The 14,723-nt window shown below is 47.7% G+C and overlaps 1 protein-coding gene across 6 annotated transcripts in view; it reads left to right on the forward strand.

Moving 5' to 3' along the window:
• Positions 1-14,723, forward strand: part of LOC112433205 (calcium/calmodulin-dependent protein kinase type II delta 1 chain) — a 78,111-nt gene that overhangs the window by 51,065 nt on the left and 12,323 nt on the right. The window contains exons 7-15 of one of the 6 annotated variants that reach the window (XM_076881388.1): positions 2,277-2,379; positions 3,034-3,117; positions 3,574-3,668; positions 3,772-3,894; positions 3,973-4,056; positions 4,152-4,194; positions 5,687-5,727; positions 11,176-11,235; positions 13,169-13,213. In XM_076881388.1, coding sequence (XP_076737503.1) covers positions 2,277-2,379; positions 3,034-3,117; positions 3,574-3,668; positions 3,772-3,894; positions 3,973-4,056; positions 4,152-4,194; positions 5,687-5,727; positions 11,176-11,235; positions 13,169-13,213 — 678 coding nt within the window. The remainder of the gene's footprint in view (positions 1-2,276; positions 2,380-3,033; positions 3,118-3,573; positions 3,669-3,771; positions 3,895-3,972; positions 4,057-4,151; positions 4,195-5,686; positions 5,728-11,175; positions 11,236-13,168; positions 13,214-14,723) is intronic. The other 5 variants (XM_076881389.1, XM_076881390.1, XM_076881391.1 and 2 more) reach the window with 5 other exon arrangements.

The following is a 14,723-nucleotide window of genomic DNA, read 5'->3' on the forward strand; positions in this document are numbered from 1 at the left end:
ACTCACTGTGTCAGACACAATCCAATCTATCACAAGAAGGGAGCACAAACCCTGATGTGAACTGTGCACAAATGCAGGACGTGCTGGTGCATTGGTGCATGCTAAAGGCACAAACCTGCATCCTGCACGGCTCCATCACTGTTTGTGTTCTTCGCCCTGCGTTTGACTATCTTTGCATGCGTCTCATCCAGGCCTGAGAGCTGCAGTAGGTCAGTTAGAGACTGTGGCGGCGCTTCAAGGGTTCAGTGACTGGATTCATTATTAGCAGCCCTTAAAGCACACTGGGGGCCTTCCATCCATATGGCCCCATCTGAGAGATCATAAATAGATTATCAAGCACAGTCAGGGTGTGCGACACAATATCCACTAGAAGTGAGTGTCAGAGTTGTCTGTGGACCGAGGAGAAGCTTCTTTTTCCTGTGGGAGATCCTCAGCTCTGAGCATACAGAATCAATAAGGATCCAGTGCAGTCAGATATCAAAGGAGGCACTGGTGTGCTCTAGGTGTGTTTCCTCTGGTAGTGAGATGAAGGTGGAAAGCAGCCCTCATCCTTCTCCACAGGGCGGAGGTTTACGTTTCAGCTAACCAAGAGAAGGAGCTCTCAGTGGCTGAGCGTTAGCCTCCGCGGGCAAGGATGACTGTGAGTACAGAAAAGCAGTGTGCTACAGTTAGTATATACCAGTGGGCACGAGGATGGAGAGAGCTCATGGCTCTGGCATCACAGTGACTCTTATCTCGTGGTTCCAGGATTTGTCCCTCAGAGAGATTTATTGTCATTGCACAGTCGTACAGTGAACCTGGAGACCTGTCCCACGTCGGCACTACGTACAGCAGGACAGGACAACTTAAGTACTAAAAAAGTGCATGTTTATTGCACCTTGTTATAAATATTGTTGTTGTTACCCCCAGAAAGGTCCAGGGAGGCATCCACTCAGGTCAGCTGTTAGCACTGATTAGGGCCTCAGCAGCCCCAATCTCCTGCCCGACGGCAGCAGCTTAAACACCCGGTGAAAGAGGAGGCCCGCTGACTCTGTACACGGTCCGACAGGAAGTCTCAGGTGGCAGCAGGAAGTCCAGCAGTTTCTATTAGTCTGCCTGTTAGTGGCGTTTTGAAAGCAGAGCTAAGTCAGCGAACAGCAGCCTGGCGTAACGGCCTGTTGTTCCGGTGGGAGATGGCAGCGTTGTAACAACTGACAGCTGATCCGTTACCTCTGGATGGGACCTGGAGCGAGTGTGGGCTTGAAATACTGCAGGTTAGAATATCAGTGATGCACTGATGGCAAATATGTTGACCTGATGTTGCTAAAACCATCTAGTCGACACGTGCAAAGGAAACTGTAGATGCAATCCCACCATTTACTTCCAATCAGCTGGTCCCAACTCCGGCCTGTTAAAAGGTGTCTCATTGCCAAGGTGTCACGTATATAACCAAAACCAGTGAGCTGTCAACACCTTCACCAGTTTCTTACTGGTTGGTTACAGAAGAATTTCCAAACGACTGACGGTTGCAGTCAGCATCCAGAGGTGGAAAGACCAGGGCCAGGCTGACCCGGTGTTTGGAGGTCAAAGACACATCAGCCAACATTAAAGGGGGCGGGGACATCAGGGGGCGGGGCTCAGATACCTGAGAGGAGGATGAACGGGAAAATGAACCTAGAATGTGTGAATGCAGCTGTTGAAGGATGAACCTGTGGCAGACTGATGTCGTCAGCCGGGTGGAGATGAGCATGTTCATGACACAGTGATTGTGATCAGAGTGCAGGTGTTGCTGTCATGTTTCAGCTCAGTGTGGGCGTCGTCCACAAACTCCGTCTGATGAGTGATTGGCTCTCACTGACGCTGAGGTGTGGTTGGACAACAAGCTTGTGTTGTGATCAACAGCAGCTTGTGTTGTTGTTGTGTGCGTCTGTCGTGTTGACATCGAGGAAACTGCTTTGAATATGTTGACGAGCGCTTCACGTGTCCTCCGCGGCCGCTCTCACGCCCCGCCTGGCTCACTCGTATTGAAAGAGTCGTGCAGCCGGGCTGAAGCGACCTCAGACTGGGGCTGATTATGATCGGGCTCAGCATGAGTCAGTGCTGAGTTTGTGTGCAGAGGCCTCCAGCCCAGCCATTAGTCTGTCCCGGACGCTCTCTGACATCAGTCCTTGATGATGCTGTGATAGCCCCTCCTACTAGCTGCTAGCAACCAAAGTCTTGATTCATGTTGAGCCTCATTGTAAAGTCCTGTCTTGAGCCGCTGCAGGATGCTGATGTTTCCTGTTCTTCACTCCAAGCCAGAGAATCTGCTTCTAGCCAGCAAGCTGAAGGGCGCTGCAGTCAAGCTGGCAGACTTCGGCCTGGCCATCGAGGTTCAAGGAGATCAGCAGGCGTGGTTCGGTGAGTGACCTCAGTTTGGTCCGTGTTAGCGTGACTTACCTGTGTCAGCGCTGCGACCTTCATGTATCAGCTGACTGTTTTAAAGCCCAACACTGTGTTTTAACATGAATGTCAAGAAAGATGTCAGTGTGCACTCATCCCATCAAAGTGAATCTGTGATTGTGGGATGTGTCTAAATACTGGTGATAAAACTAATGACATAACACACAGGTTAGCTGTTTTGCACAGGTGCAGTCTATCAATATGTTGTGTAACTACACACGAGCCGGTACATCTGTCAGGCGTTTGCTCTCCAACGATGTCACTGTGTCAGCACACCCTAATACCCCACAGAGACGAGGTGCTCCACTGCTGCCGGCTTGCATCAGGGTGGAGGTCTGGCCTACTTGTCTCCATCTAGTCTCTGTGGAGCTCTGAGATAATTAGTCTGTTCCCCCAGCACCAGCTTCCATCTGGAACCAGTTCATTTTATGCCCTAACTTAAGTACCAGTTGGACGTCCCCCATGAGCGTGTGTGAGCCAAAGCACACGCCTGGTGCAGAGTGCTTTGATTGCAGCTCTTAAACCTTGCTTTACGAGGCCTCTGGTCCTACCTGCTTAGGTAACGAGCTGTGGGTCGTCTGTACAAGCTTCACTTGTGTGTCTGTGTTTCAGGTTTCGCTGGGACACCAGGATACCTGTCTCCAGAGGTGCTGAGGAAAGATCCCTATGGCAAGCCAGTGGACATGTGGGCCTGCGGTAAGAGACGAGCAGCGTGTCATTCTGTCCTGTGTGCTGCTCTGTGGCAGCCTCTTGGATTAATCACTGCTCTCACTAGTGAAAGCAGCACATCTGGCTGCAGCTGTGGGAAACACATGCGTGCAGCACACCTGTCCTGACTCAGACCACAGCAACAAAGGGCGGTGTTGTTTGTGGTCGTAGCGGCAGATACGGGTCCTTTTCATCTTTTGCAGGCAGACGGCCAATTAAAAAGCCCGTCCCTGGTAACACCAGCAAACAGAAGCGCTCAGTGTGTCTGCATTTACACAAACAGCAGCTGTTTGACTTTGTCTGCTGCTCATTTAGAAACAGCTGAATGCAAACAGGTTGTCCTGGTGTGACGTTAGTGAACACAAGCCGGCCTTTTTCCTGAGGCTCGGTTTGCTTTAGTAAAGACGTGAGCTCTCGGTTAACTGTGGTTTCCGCTGCTCGTAGGAGTGATCCTCTACATCTTACTCGTGGGCTATCCTCCCTTCTGGGACGAGGACCAGCACAGGCTGTACCAGCAGATCAAAGCTGGGGCGTATGATGTGAGTTACACCGTGCAGCCACGCACACGTGCAGAGAAATGTGTTCCTTTTAACAATAACGGTTAGCTAAACTCCAAATGGTTTTCACGATGTCGTTGAACAGTTTCCCTCCCCAGAGTGGGACACGGTGACCCCCGAGGCCAAAGACCTGATCAATAAGATGCTGACCATTAACCCAGCCAAGAGAGTGACGGCCACCGACGCACTCAAACACCCCTGGATCTGCGTAGGTGTCGCGCTCCCTAACCCGGGCAGGTTGTGTAGTAGCGTTTAAGCTTGTGACACTGCCTGTGTGTTTCCACAGCAACGCTCCACTGTAGCATCCATGATGCACAGACAGGAGACTGTGGAGTGCCTCAAGAAATTCAACGCCAGGAGGAAACTCAAGGTAGGCGGCGGCAGTGAGCGGTGCACATCTAAAACCCTGAAAACCAGAGCATGCTCATCCTGCTGTGACGCTCCCCTGTCCATCTCTCTCCTCAGGGTGCCATCCTGACAACGATGCTCGCCACTCGAAACTTCTCAGGTACGACCTGGAGTAAAGGCTGACAGCCAGTCATGGCCCGTGTTGTAGCGACTCCCTATAATGCCGTTCACATGTTGAGGTGCTGCCTCGGAGTCCTGCTGTGTCCTGATGTTCTGGCCTTTAGAGCCCATTAAGCTCGGTGCTCCCCTTTAAGCTGCCGTTAACAAAAACTGGAGTGAGCGTGCAGATCGATGCCGTCCACGGGTGCCTTTAAAGGGCGAACCATTTCAACTGAACCAGTATTGATTTGTGTTTATGACTAATGACAGGAAAGCTGCTCATTCCACTTCTGTCTCAGCTGTGAGTGCGATCCCTCTGTTTACCTTTGTTTTTCTTTCTTCCTCCTCATGTGGTAACTCGTGTGTAAGGTAAGAGTCCTCGCTGTAGCTAGCACGTCTCTGCAGCGCTGAGCTACACTGCCAGGTTTGAGTCCGGGCATGTGTGTCTACCAAAACTCCACTGTGGGTCAGTTTGTGCATTAGCGGTCATTGTAGAGGAATCAAAGCTGGTTTACGAGGCCTTTGCCATCCTGCAGACTAAGTGTGAGAAACGGCCTCAGTATTGACTGCAGAGGGGAGCAGACGTCTCTCGCTTCCAGTCAGATGTTGTATCGTTAAATATACATATAAAATATATTAGACCCACTGACAGAGCGGAACTATCACATGTTGGAGTTAATCCTTTCAATGTGTGTAAATATGATGTAATTTCAATAGAAAAACATCACAGGGATATAAAAACAGTTAAGTTTGATGTGTTTTAATTGATCAGAAGGGAAAAGTTTGCTGTGTGCAGACAGAAAGCATTGATTATGTGATGGAGCTGTTCCATGTGTATCTCACAGCAGCAAAGAAAGGATCTGCTGTTGATATAAAGTTCGACACGTATCGATGCAAAGTCATTAAAAACGTATTAAAGTTCCTGCTTTTAAAGCTCAGCTGCTCCTAAATAGACTCGTAATTATATCATCTCCTTTAAATACTGGCCCAGACAGACGTTTCTCTTCAATGGCCGCCAAAAGACAGCTTTGGTCACTGCAAAGCTTCGATCAGTCACTCTACGTGCTGTGATTTAGTCTCACCCTGACAGACGATGCACCAAACTGCTTACCTCTGCCGCTACAATCACCTGCTTCATGTCTCACAGCGTCCTTGCATGTCGACTGTAAAGTTCATTAACCGGCCACAAATACGTGAGGGAAGCTCAGAGTTGCTGCTCGGTGTTCTTGCTGAAAGAGCAGAGTTTCCTCTAAATGTGCTCCGTGTCTCCTGAGGTTTTACCAGCTGAATCTAACCGCATGCTCCCGTCTCCGTTACTGCTTTCTTTGGGCTTTTTTTGTCTCCTGACTTTGCTTTTTCCTCTTCTGCTTCCGATGGTAGGGCCACTCTGAGGCTGCTAGTCATTGGCCGCCTTGAATGGACCTGCTGCATGTGCCTGTGTAGTTGTTCAGCTGGCGTCTGATTTCCTCCCATTGTTGTCTTTGTTTCCACAGCAGCCAAGAGCCTGCTGAATAAAAAACCGGATGGTGTCAAAGTAAGTACCGTCACACTCCAGGTTACAGATGTACCTTATTGTTGACAGCAGGTCGTACTGCACACCCCACTGGACCCCCGTGGGTTTGCTCTCATGTTTGAATACTGTCAACAAAATGGACATTAATGAAGCTTGTCTTCAGACATGCATCCGTCCTACCAGGTGTCACAGGTAGTTCGTCATTTTTCACTGTGTTGACTCAACATGAAGATAAACTCTTCAATTCACGTTTATGACTCTTTTAGGAACATGTGCATCTGAAACAGCACGGTGGCACAGCGGTTAGCGCTGTTGCCTCACAGCTAGAAGGTTCTGAGTTCAACTCCACCATCAGGCTGGTGGAGTTTGCATGTTCTCCGTGTTTGTGTGGGTGCTTTCCGGGTACTCCGGCTTCCTCCAACAGTCCACAGGCAGCGGGGTTAACTGGAAACTCTAACTTGGCGTGCGTGTGAATGTGTGAGTATGTGTTAGCAGTTAGCTGTCCAGGTGTGCCTTGCACCTCTTGCCCTAAGACAGCTGGGATTGGCTCCAGCTCCTGAGACTCCAGCATTGATGGAGGTCAGTAGTACTTATGTCATCGTACGTATATGGACAGTTGACCGTTTGAGAGTCATCCTCCTTGGTTGCTGCTGGTATGCTAGGCTATGCTGCTTTACCCAGTATCTCAATTAGAGTTTCTATTACATTAGCAGGTTCTGTAGGTGTTGGGGACTGTGGATACGGTTTATAGTAGGGCAAAACAGCATGTTTACAAATCCCAGACACAACGATGTTGTCGGTGTGCTCAATAGTGAGAAAGAAAGAGGAAGCAGAGCTCTGCAGAGCTCCGCAGCATTGCTGTTGTTTGATTTGACAGTTCTGTGAAATGTGCTGCATCATCTCTGAGGCTCATTAAATAGCTCTGGTTTCCCTTTAAGCACAGTCCAGCCTGTCAGAGGGACTCGTGTTCCTGCCTGTGGTAGTCCGCTTGTCTTCATGACCTGTTAAAAACGTGTTGCTGGTTTCATGAATTTGACTTGTTGCATTATGTGAAAGGAAGTGCTTTTTGCTAAGTATGCATTTTAATCACCATCGTGTGGTTTCATTTACTACTTTGGACACAAATGAATATGCAGTGGATTGATGTGAGTTACGTTTCACAATGAGACAAAGACGACGTTTCCTGTGTTCACGCAGAAAAGGAAGACGGACAGTGCAGAGCACGTGGGGGTACGTCTGCTGCTTTGGTAGCCAGACCAGCTTTTCAAGTAGTTGGCAATAGAGACCTCGTTGTGTTTCCACCACAATCACAGTGCTGCTTGAGGCTGGGGAGGCACTGCATGACTCACGACACAGAAACACTATAGTTTGGGCTGAATGTGTCAAAGCAGCTTTATCATTGTTATTATTAAAGTCAGAGATGCCTTTGAATCCGTGTTCAACATTTTATTCAGAAAATGTAGGATTTAGGTTTGAAACCTCTGAAATACTAAAAATTAGTGTTTTTATGTAAAACAAAAATAACGTTTTAAAGTTTTCTGTGTGAGGTCCACCTGTTCTGGTGTGCAGGGCTGACCTGAGCTCATAACCACTGCTTGCTGACCAAATAGCCACTTATGTACACAATCTGTAGCTTTCTTCTTCTCCTGCATACAGCAGTGTTGAATAGATTAATGCTTATAGTGATGCTAGTTTCACGCTGAACTCTTTTGTTTGCTTTGTTGCACAGATGGGAACAGATTCCCATTCCTGACCCACGTGGACGTTAAAACCAGGAGTTCCACTGTCAGCATTAAATAAAGTCATGTAGTGTGTCCCCAGCCGAGACTAAACCGCAGACACTGGCACAGTAGATGACACAGCTTAAACCATAGATTCTGAATGTGTGCATAGTTGTGGTTTAGATTCGTTGAATTTTCACGTCGACGTGGAGTTGATGTGATCTGATTGTTTCGTTGTCGGGGTTTCTTAACGTCGGCGTCTCCATGGTGTGTAAATGTGACGCATGTTCCACATTTCTGAAACAAAAGCACGCACAAGGAAAACAACTTTCCACAGTGACCGTGTGCTGTCAGGCACAACTAATGCCGTTTAAAATTAAATTACCATATTTCGCTCATTTGACTCCACTGACGGGTGAAGGCAATAATGCTAAATATCTGAATCATGCTACACTAAATCAATAACTCTGTTATCTCTTCATCACTCCTGTTAGTAGGCGGGGCGTAGTAGGCCGTGACTGAACTGCAAAAAGTGTAACGTTGGACAGAGTATCTCAGAACTGCAGCTCTGGAGTGTTCCCAGTATACAGTGGTCAGTATCTACTAAAAACCAGTGGTGAACAGGGTCAGTGATGCATGTGAGGAGCAAGGCCAGTGTGGTCCAGGGGCTCGGTCATCCATGATAGTTCCTCTTCCTGTTCCTTATCCCATCTGTCTTGGTGTTCTTGGAGCAGCACATGTGTACCCTTGTGTAGATCCTTCACAATCAGCCCCCTGTTTGTCCTGTCAGGTGATCAAGCAGTGCTGTTAGCTTCTTCAGGCTGCAGACGGGGCTCACGTCGGGTCCTGGGGCCGTCCGGCTCTTCGTTCCAGACACTTGTTGTTGGATGTCTGCCTTTGTGATGCTGACTGGCTCTTGTTCTCTGGTCTTATGTCCACCAGCCACTCTGCGTTTGTATTTTTCTCTTTTCTTTTTCTCCCAGATGTTCTTCGAGTGTTCGAGCTCTGGTCTGTCTGCCTCTGATATGATTGCCTTGTAGCCAAGAGTACAATCTGGATATATCTTCAGGCTTCATGACCAAACCTGTGAGCCTCTGGCAGTTTCTACAGCCTCAGTTATTGTTGTATTTCTTCTTCGTCTGATTGTTTTGTGAGAGCCTTCACACCAGCGGCCTGTTGCGGTTGTGCTGTAGGGCGCTGGCAGTGCTCATTCTGTTCCTGCTTGCACAAAGGAGCAGATATTGGTCCAGCTCTGCTAGAGTAACTGCCGTCTCCTGGACTCTCCTACAAGTCTGAGACTGTGATACAAGATACAGCAAACTGTCTGGCACTGGGAGTTGTGCGTTTGTGAAACACCTGTGCAACCTTTGTATGGCCCCGGTATCAGACCACACTGCTGCACTAACTTCAGCCAAACTCCAGCAGGTGAAACTAGCAGCCCACACTGTTACCCACCTGATCAGATCAGGAAGTCTGATTTAAAAAGTTCCTTTGATTCTTTTTAGCTGTGTGTGTGCGTGTAAAATAATTCACACAGTGATGTCTGGTAAAGTCCCCTAACCTGCTGTAGCTTAATCAAAGTAGTCACAGCGCCTGAGAATCTTTCTTTAGGATGAACGATGCATTTTATCAGCTTTGTGTCTGACTGTCTCTGCTGCTGTCTCTGCTTTCGTCTGTGCTGTTGTCTCTGCTGCTGTCTCTGCTTTCATCTGTGCTGCTGTCTGTGCTGCTGTCTGTGCTGCTGTCTGTGCTGCTGTCTCTGCTGTCGTCTGTACTGTTGTCTGTGCTGTTGTCTCTGCTCTTGTCTGTGCTGTCGTCTCTGCTGTCGTCTCTGCTCTTGTCTGTGCTGTTGTCTGTGCTGTTGTCTCTGCTGTCGTCTCTGCTGTTGTCTGTGCTGTTGTCTCTGCTCTTGTCTGTGCTGCTGTCTCTGCTGTCGTCTTTGCTGTTGTCTACTGTTGTCTGTGCTGTTGTCTGTGCTGTTGTCTCTGCTGTTGTCTGGGCTGTTGTCTCTACTGTTGTCTGTGCTGTTGTCTGTGCTGTTGTCTGTGCTGTCGTCTCTGCTGTTGTCTTTGCTGTTGTCTACTGTTGTCTGTGCTGTTGTCTGTGCTGTTGTCTCTGCTGTCGTCTGTGCTGTTGTCTACTGTTGTCTGTGCTGTTGTCTACTGTTGTCTGTGCTGTTGTCTACTGTTGTCTGTGCTGTTGTCTGTGCTGTTGTCTCTGCTGTTGTCTGTGCTGCTGTCTGTGCTGTCGTCTCTGCTGTCGTCTCTGCTTTCGTCTGTGCTCATGTCTGTGCTCTTGTCTGTGCTGTCGTCTCTGCTCTTGTCTGTGCTGTTTTCTGTGCTGTTTTCTGTGCTGTCGTCTCTGCTGTCGTCTCTGCTCTTGTCTGTGCTGTTGTCTGTGCTGTTGTCTGTGCTGTTGTCTGTGCTGTTGTCTGTGCTGTTTTCTGTGCTGTTTTCTGTGCTGTCGTCTCTGCTCTTGTCTGTGCTGTTGTCTGTGCTGTTGTCTGTGCTGTTTTCTGTGCTGTTTTCTGTGCTGTCGTCTCTGCTGTCATCTCTGCTCTTGTCTGTGCTGTTGTCTGTGCTGTCGTCTCTGCTCTTGTCTGTGCTGTTGTCTGTGCTGTTTTCTGTGCTGTTGTCTGTGCTGTCGTCTCTGCTGTCGTCTCTGCTGTCGTCTGTGCTGTTGTCTGTGCTGTTGTCTGTGCTGTTGTCTGTGCTGTCGTCTGTGCTCTTGTCTGTGCTGTTGTCTGTGCTGTTGTCTGTGCTGTTTTCTGTGCTGTTGTCTGTGCTGTCGTCTCTGCTGTCGTCTGTGCTCTTGTCTGTGCTGTTGTCTGTGCTGTTGTCTGTGCTGTTTTCTGTGCTGTTTTCTGTGCTGTCGTCTCTGCTGTCATCTCTGCTCTTGTCTGTGCTGTTGTCTGTGCTGTCGTCTCTGCTCTTGTCTGTGCTGTTGTCTGTGCTGTTTTCTGTGCTGTTGTCTGTGCTGTCGTCTCTGCTGTCGTCTCTGCTGTCATCTCTGCTCTTGTCTGTGCTGTTGTCTGTGCTGTCGTCTCTGCTCTTGTCTGTGCTGTTGTCTGTGCTGTTGTCTGTGCTGTTTTCTGTGCTGTTGTCTGTGCTGTTGTCTGTGCTGTCGTCTCTGCTCTTGTCTGTGCTGTTGTCTGTGCTGTTTTCTGTGCTGTTGTCTGTGCTGTCGTCTCTGCTGTCGTCTGTGCTGTTGTCTGTGCTGTTTTCTGTGCTGTTGTCTGTGCTGTCAGCCCAGCCAGTGAAGCAAACACACACATTTTAATAATCAGTATCTTGCAGTAGACAAAGAGAAGAAGTATCAACCTGTTGTTGTACCCTGGTGCATGCTGGAATCAGCACACAGACAACTAGTAGAACAAGTGTCATTTACCTTATTAAATTCATGACAGCAACTGGGTCATTTTTTCCTCTCCACTCTCTGTTCGCTGTCTAACTTTGAACTCTGGGGATCTAATACTGTTTGAATATTCCACGGTCTATTAACTCATGTCCTAATAACATTTCTTGATCGGAGGTTTGATCAGAGGAAGTTAATTTGATGAGCCTCTTCGACGGCTGAACTGATGCTGAAACGTTCCCGGTGGGGTGGCACACGTGACAGCGACTCCTGAGCACAATGTCCCACTTTTGCTTCCACAGCAGCTGCTTGAGGAGTGACTGTTTGGACACTAAGCCTTGTCACTTCTGCCCTGTTCCATCTACCTGCCTGTCTGTCCACTCTGTCTCTCCAGATCAACAACAAGGCCAATGTGGTCACCAGTCCTAAAGAGCCTGTCCCCACTCCTTCTCTGGTACACTGTCTGCCTGCCTTGCTGCCTGTGTTTGCATGACTCTGTCTCTAACTGTAGATCTTTCATTACTTCTGCTCTGTGTGATATTTTACTTTCTGTTGTCGATGGTCACTGTTGTTTTCTTGTTCTTTCCATTTGAAACGTCTTTGTTGTGACATGAGGGTTACTTTGTACATTGCTCCATTGCTACACATGGGCTACATTCTCCTTTGTTGTTGATGCCAGCTGTAATGGTACTGGGACCATTGCAAGCCAGCTGTGGCTAATACACTGTTGGTTGTTATTGCATTGAGACAATTAAGGTATGAAGATGGAGGAGTTCCTCGATGTTAGAGGCCGGCAGGTACAAAGGTCGCTGTTAGCAAAGCAGAAGGGAAACAGATCCGACTCATAAAACCAGATTTATGAAACACGCCAAAGTCAAATCACAAGCTGTAGTTTTCTTACACCCCCAGCTGGATGCCAGTATTCACACTAAAGTTCACCTCCTTCATGACCCTAATATATCCTCACCAGAGTGTCTGCTAGGTGCACCTCTGTACAACTGCTCATCAACACAAGTATCCAATCAGCAAGCTACACAGGAGAAACTCAGTGGGTGGGGTCAAGACGGGCTGCTGAAGTTCAGAGCATCAGAACATCGAAGAAAGACAGTTTTAAAAAGCGTGGGTAGAAAAGCTGGATGGGCTGCAGTGTGTATTTTGGAAACTGCTGATCCACTACGGTTTCCCACCCAACAATCTCCTGGCTTCACAGACAATAGTACCAAAAAGAGAAAATATCCGGTGGGCGGTAGTTCTTTGGGCCAACAATGTCAGAGCAGGATGGCCAAACTGCTTCGAGTTGATAAGAAAGCAACAGTGAGTCAAATAACCACTGATTATGCCCAAAGTATGCAGAAGAACATGAAATGGGGGCTGTTTTCTTTGAGCACTATTTCAACAGCACAGCCGCCCTGAGTGTCCACCCATCTTATGACAGCTGGTTCCAACTGGTTAATGTCTCGTACTGGGATCAGTCCAGACCAGAGCACCACTGGGATGTGTCTCCTCTGCATTTAACCCACCCACACAGTGAGTGGGCAGCACCCACACAGAGTGGGCAGCACCCACACACTGAGTGGGCAGCACACAGTGAGTGGGCAGCGCCCGGGGAGCAATGTGTAGGGACAGTACCTCAGGGTAGCTGTTCAGTGGATTCAAACCCCCAGCCTTCTGTCCGTATCTGATTGCAATGATCAGTTCATGAGTTGACAAACCCGTCACATGTGCTGGAATCACAGACGTGATTGGTGATTAAAGCTTGTCTTTAAATGGATATCAGAGCTTCTTGTGTTTTCAACCCCAGGTTCATAAATGAGACAGACGTCAGTCCACTCAACAAATCTGCATCCTTCTCTAAATGTCCCTCACTAAGTCTGATAATGCAAACATGCAGTTCAGATTAATACTTCCAGGTTCCTGCACCAATATAAGAGTGGGGCTCGTGTAGCACAGTGGCAGAGCTCACTCACAGCTTCACCCTGTTGACAGGAGTTGGTCTGCCTCAGGTTCGCAGCTGCTGAGTTTGGAGTTGACATGCAGGGAAACCGTCCTGATCACGTGTCTCTTTATAGAAGTACTTTGATGCTTCAGTGAGCGTTCAGCTCTTTACAAACATTACACCACCATGTGTGTTCCTGTCGTTGTCATCCTGGCACTAAGCAGAACCATCTGTGGGTGTCGTCGCAGCTTTCAGTGCCAAATCATCTCGTGTCTGCAGTCGTAGTCATTGCTGTAGTTGCAGTTTTGTTTGTAGTGATGACCTGTTTTCCCTAAATAGCAGCTGTTAAACTTCCCTTCACTGCTTTCACTTGAGTCCATTTTGCTGAACGCCTGCGTGCCAGTCTTACTAATCGACTTTCACTCAACGTCTCCTCCTCCTCTCAAATCAGGAGCCTCAAACCACTGTTATCCACAACCCAGCTGATGGAAATAAGGTACACGGCTGATCGCCTGCTGATCTGAAGCTGCTGCTGCTGTTCGTCACCATTTAGACTAGAAGTTTAATGCTGCTTCTGATGATGGTGTTTGTGTGCCGTTGCTCTAATTCAACGTCATGCAAGAAAACAGCCGAGAGATCTGTGAAATACTGCACGTTATAAACTGTTGCATGTAATCATTTGGACGTAATCTTGGTCATCTGCTTACTGTGACGAATATCATGTTTAATGTTTAAATTGTGCATCGTGCTGAGGTTGTTTCTTTGGAGAAGCATCATCATGTGCTGTGACCAAGCAGCTGTGCATGTTGTTGGACACAGCAAAGAGACAGCACATGGATACCAGAGCCATCCTCAGTGCTTCTCACAGTGTTGTGCAAACGTATGGATCTACATCAGCGCGTAAATCCATAAGACATAGACAGAAATGCATGCTTGTGTTATTGCTTTGTGGAGTGAGGATATTGTGATAGCTCATATGTTATATGTGCGTAGTCTGCTGTGTAGATGCATATGCAAGCTGGTAGGGCTGCACGATTTTGCATAAAATGAGAATCACGATTTTTTTGGCTTAGAATTGAGATCACGATTCTCTCACGCTTCTCTTTTCCAGTATAAATATTTATTGCACTTATTAACTGCACATCAACTTCGTAACAGTTGAGACTGAACATAAAAACAATAAATAAACATAAAACAACAAATGTCTCACGTTTTGTTGTTGCAGCAAAATGTTGTCCTGCTTGAAATTCCGTCTCCACCGTTGCTCGACGCTGCGTGTACAGAGCAGGTAGTGCAACAATAGAAAAATAGTTGCGGGACGGCACTGTGTAGCGTTTGTCTAGGGTGTTGATCGTTTTCCTAAATCCCTCGTTTTGCACAGTGTTGATGGAGCCATATCTTTGGTCAGGTGATAAGTGATAGCCTCCGTAATGTCTTTGTGCCTGCGGGAGTTCGACGGGTATAGGGATGCACTGTATAAGGTTCCCGTTATTGATGTTTGGGTGGTTGACCGGGACGGATTTTCTCCTGTCACTTTCTCGTCATCCCTGACGTGCTCTCCGTTGTTGTTTCCCTGCTAATTTTAGCATCACACGGCACAGCTTCTGTATCACGTGGTATAAGGCTCCGCCCTTGTCATTTGTTGAGCAGGAAGAGTGAGCGCTTGTTTTCATGCAGAGTACGTCCCGGATCAAAATGCGGTACAATCGTCGTCTTTTTTAAAAAAAAAATTTTAATCGTTGTCATTTGGAAATGAGATCGCACATAAGTATGAATCGAGATCGCGATTTTCTAACGATTAATCGTGCAGCCCTACAAGCAGTTGTTTCATGTGAACAAGGATACAACATATTAAAGGGTTGAGGATGCTGCTAAAGATAAAACTGCCTTAATGAGACAAAGTATTTCAAACATGTCCACTTTAATCACATTTTGATGCCAAGTCCACTGTTAAGCTTCAAATGATAACACAAAACAACATTTTGGTCCCTGAAAGAAGAAATTAT

Source organism: Maylandia zebra, unplaced genomic scaffold (assembly GCF_041146795.1).
Source record: "Maylandia zebra isolate NMK-2024a unplaced genomic scaffold, Mzebra_GT3a scaffold11, whole genome shotgun sequence".
In the NCBI taxonomy this organism is placed as follows: domain Eukaryota; kingdom Metazoa; phylum Chordata; class Actinopteri; order Cichliformes; family Cichlidae; genus Maylandia; species Maylandia zebra.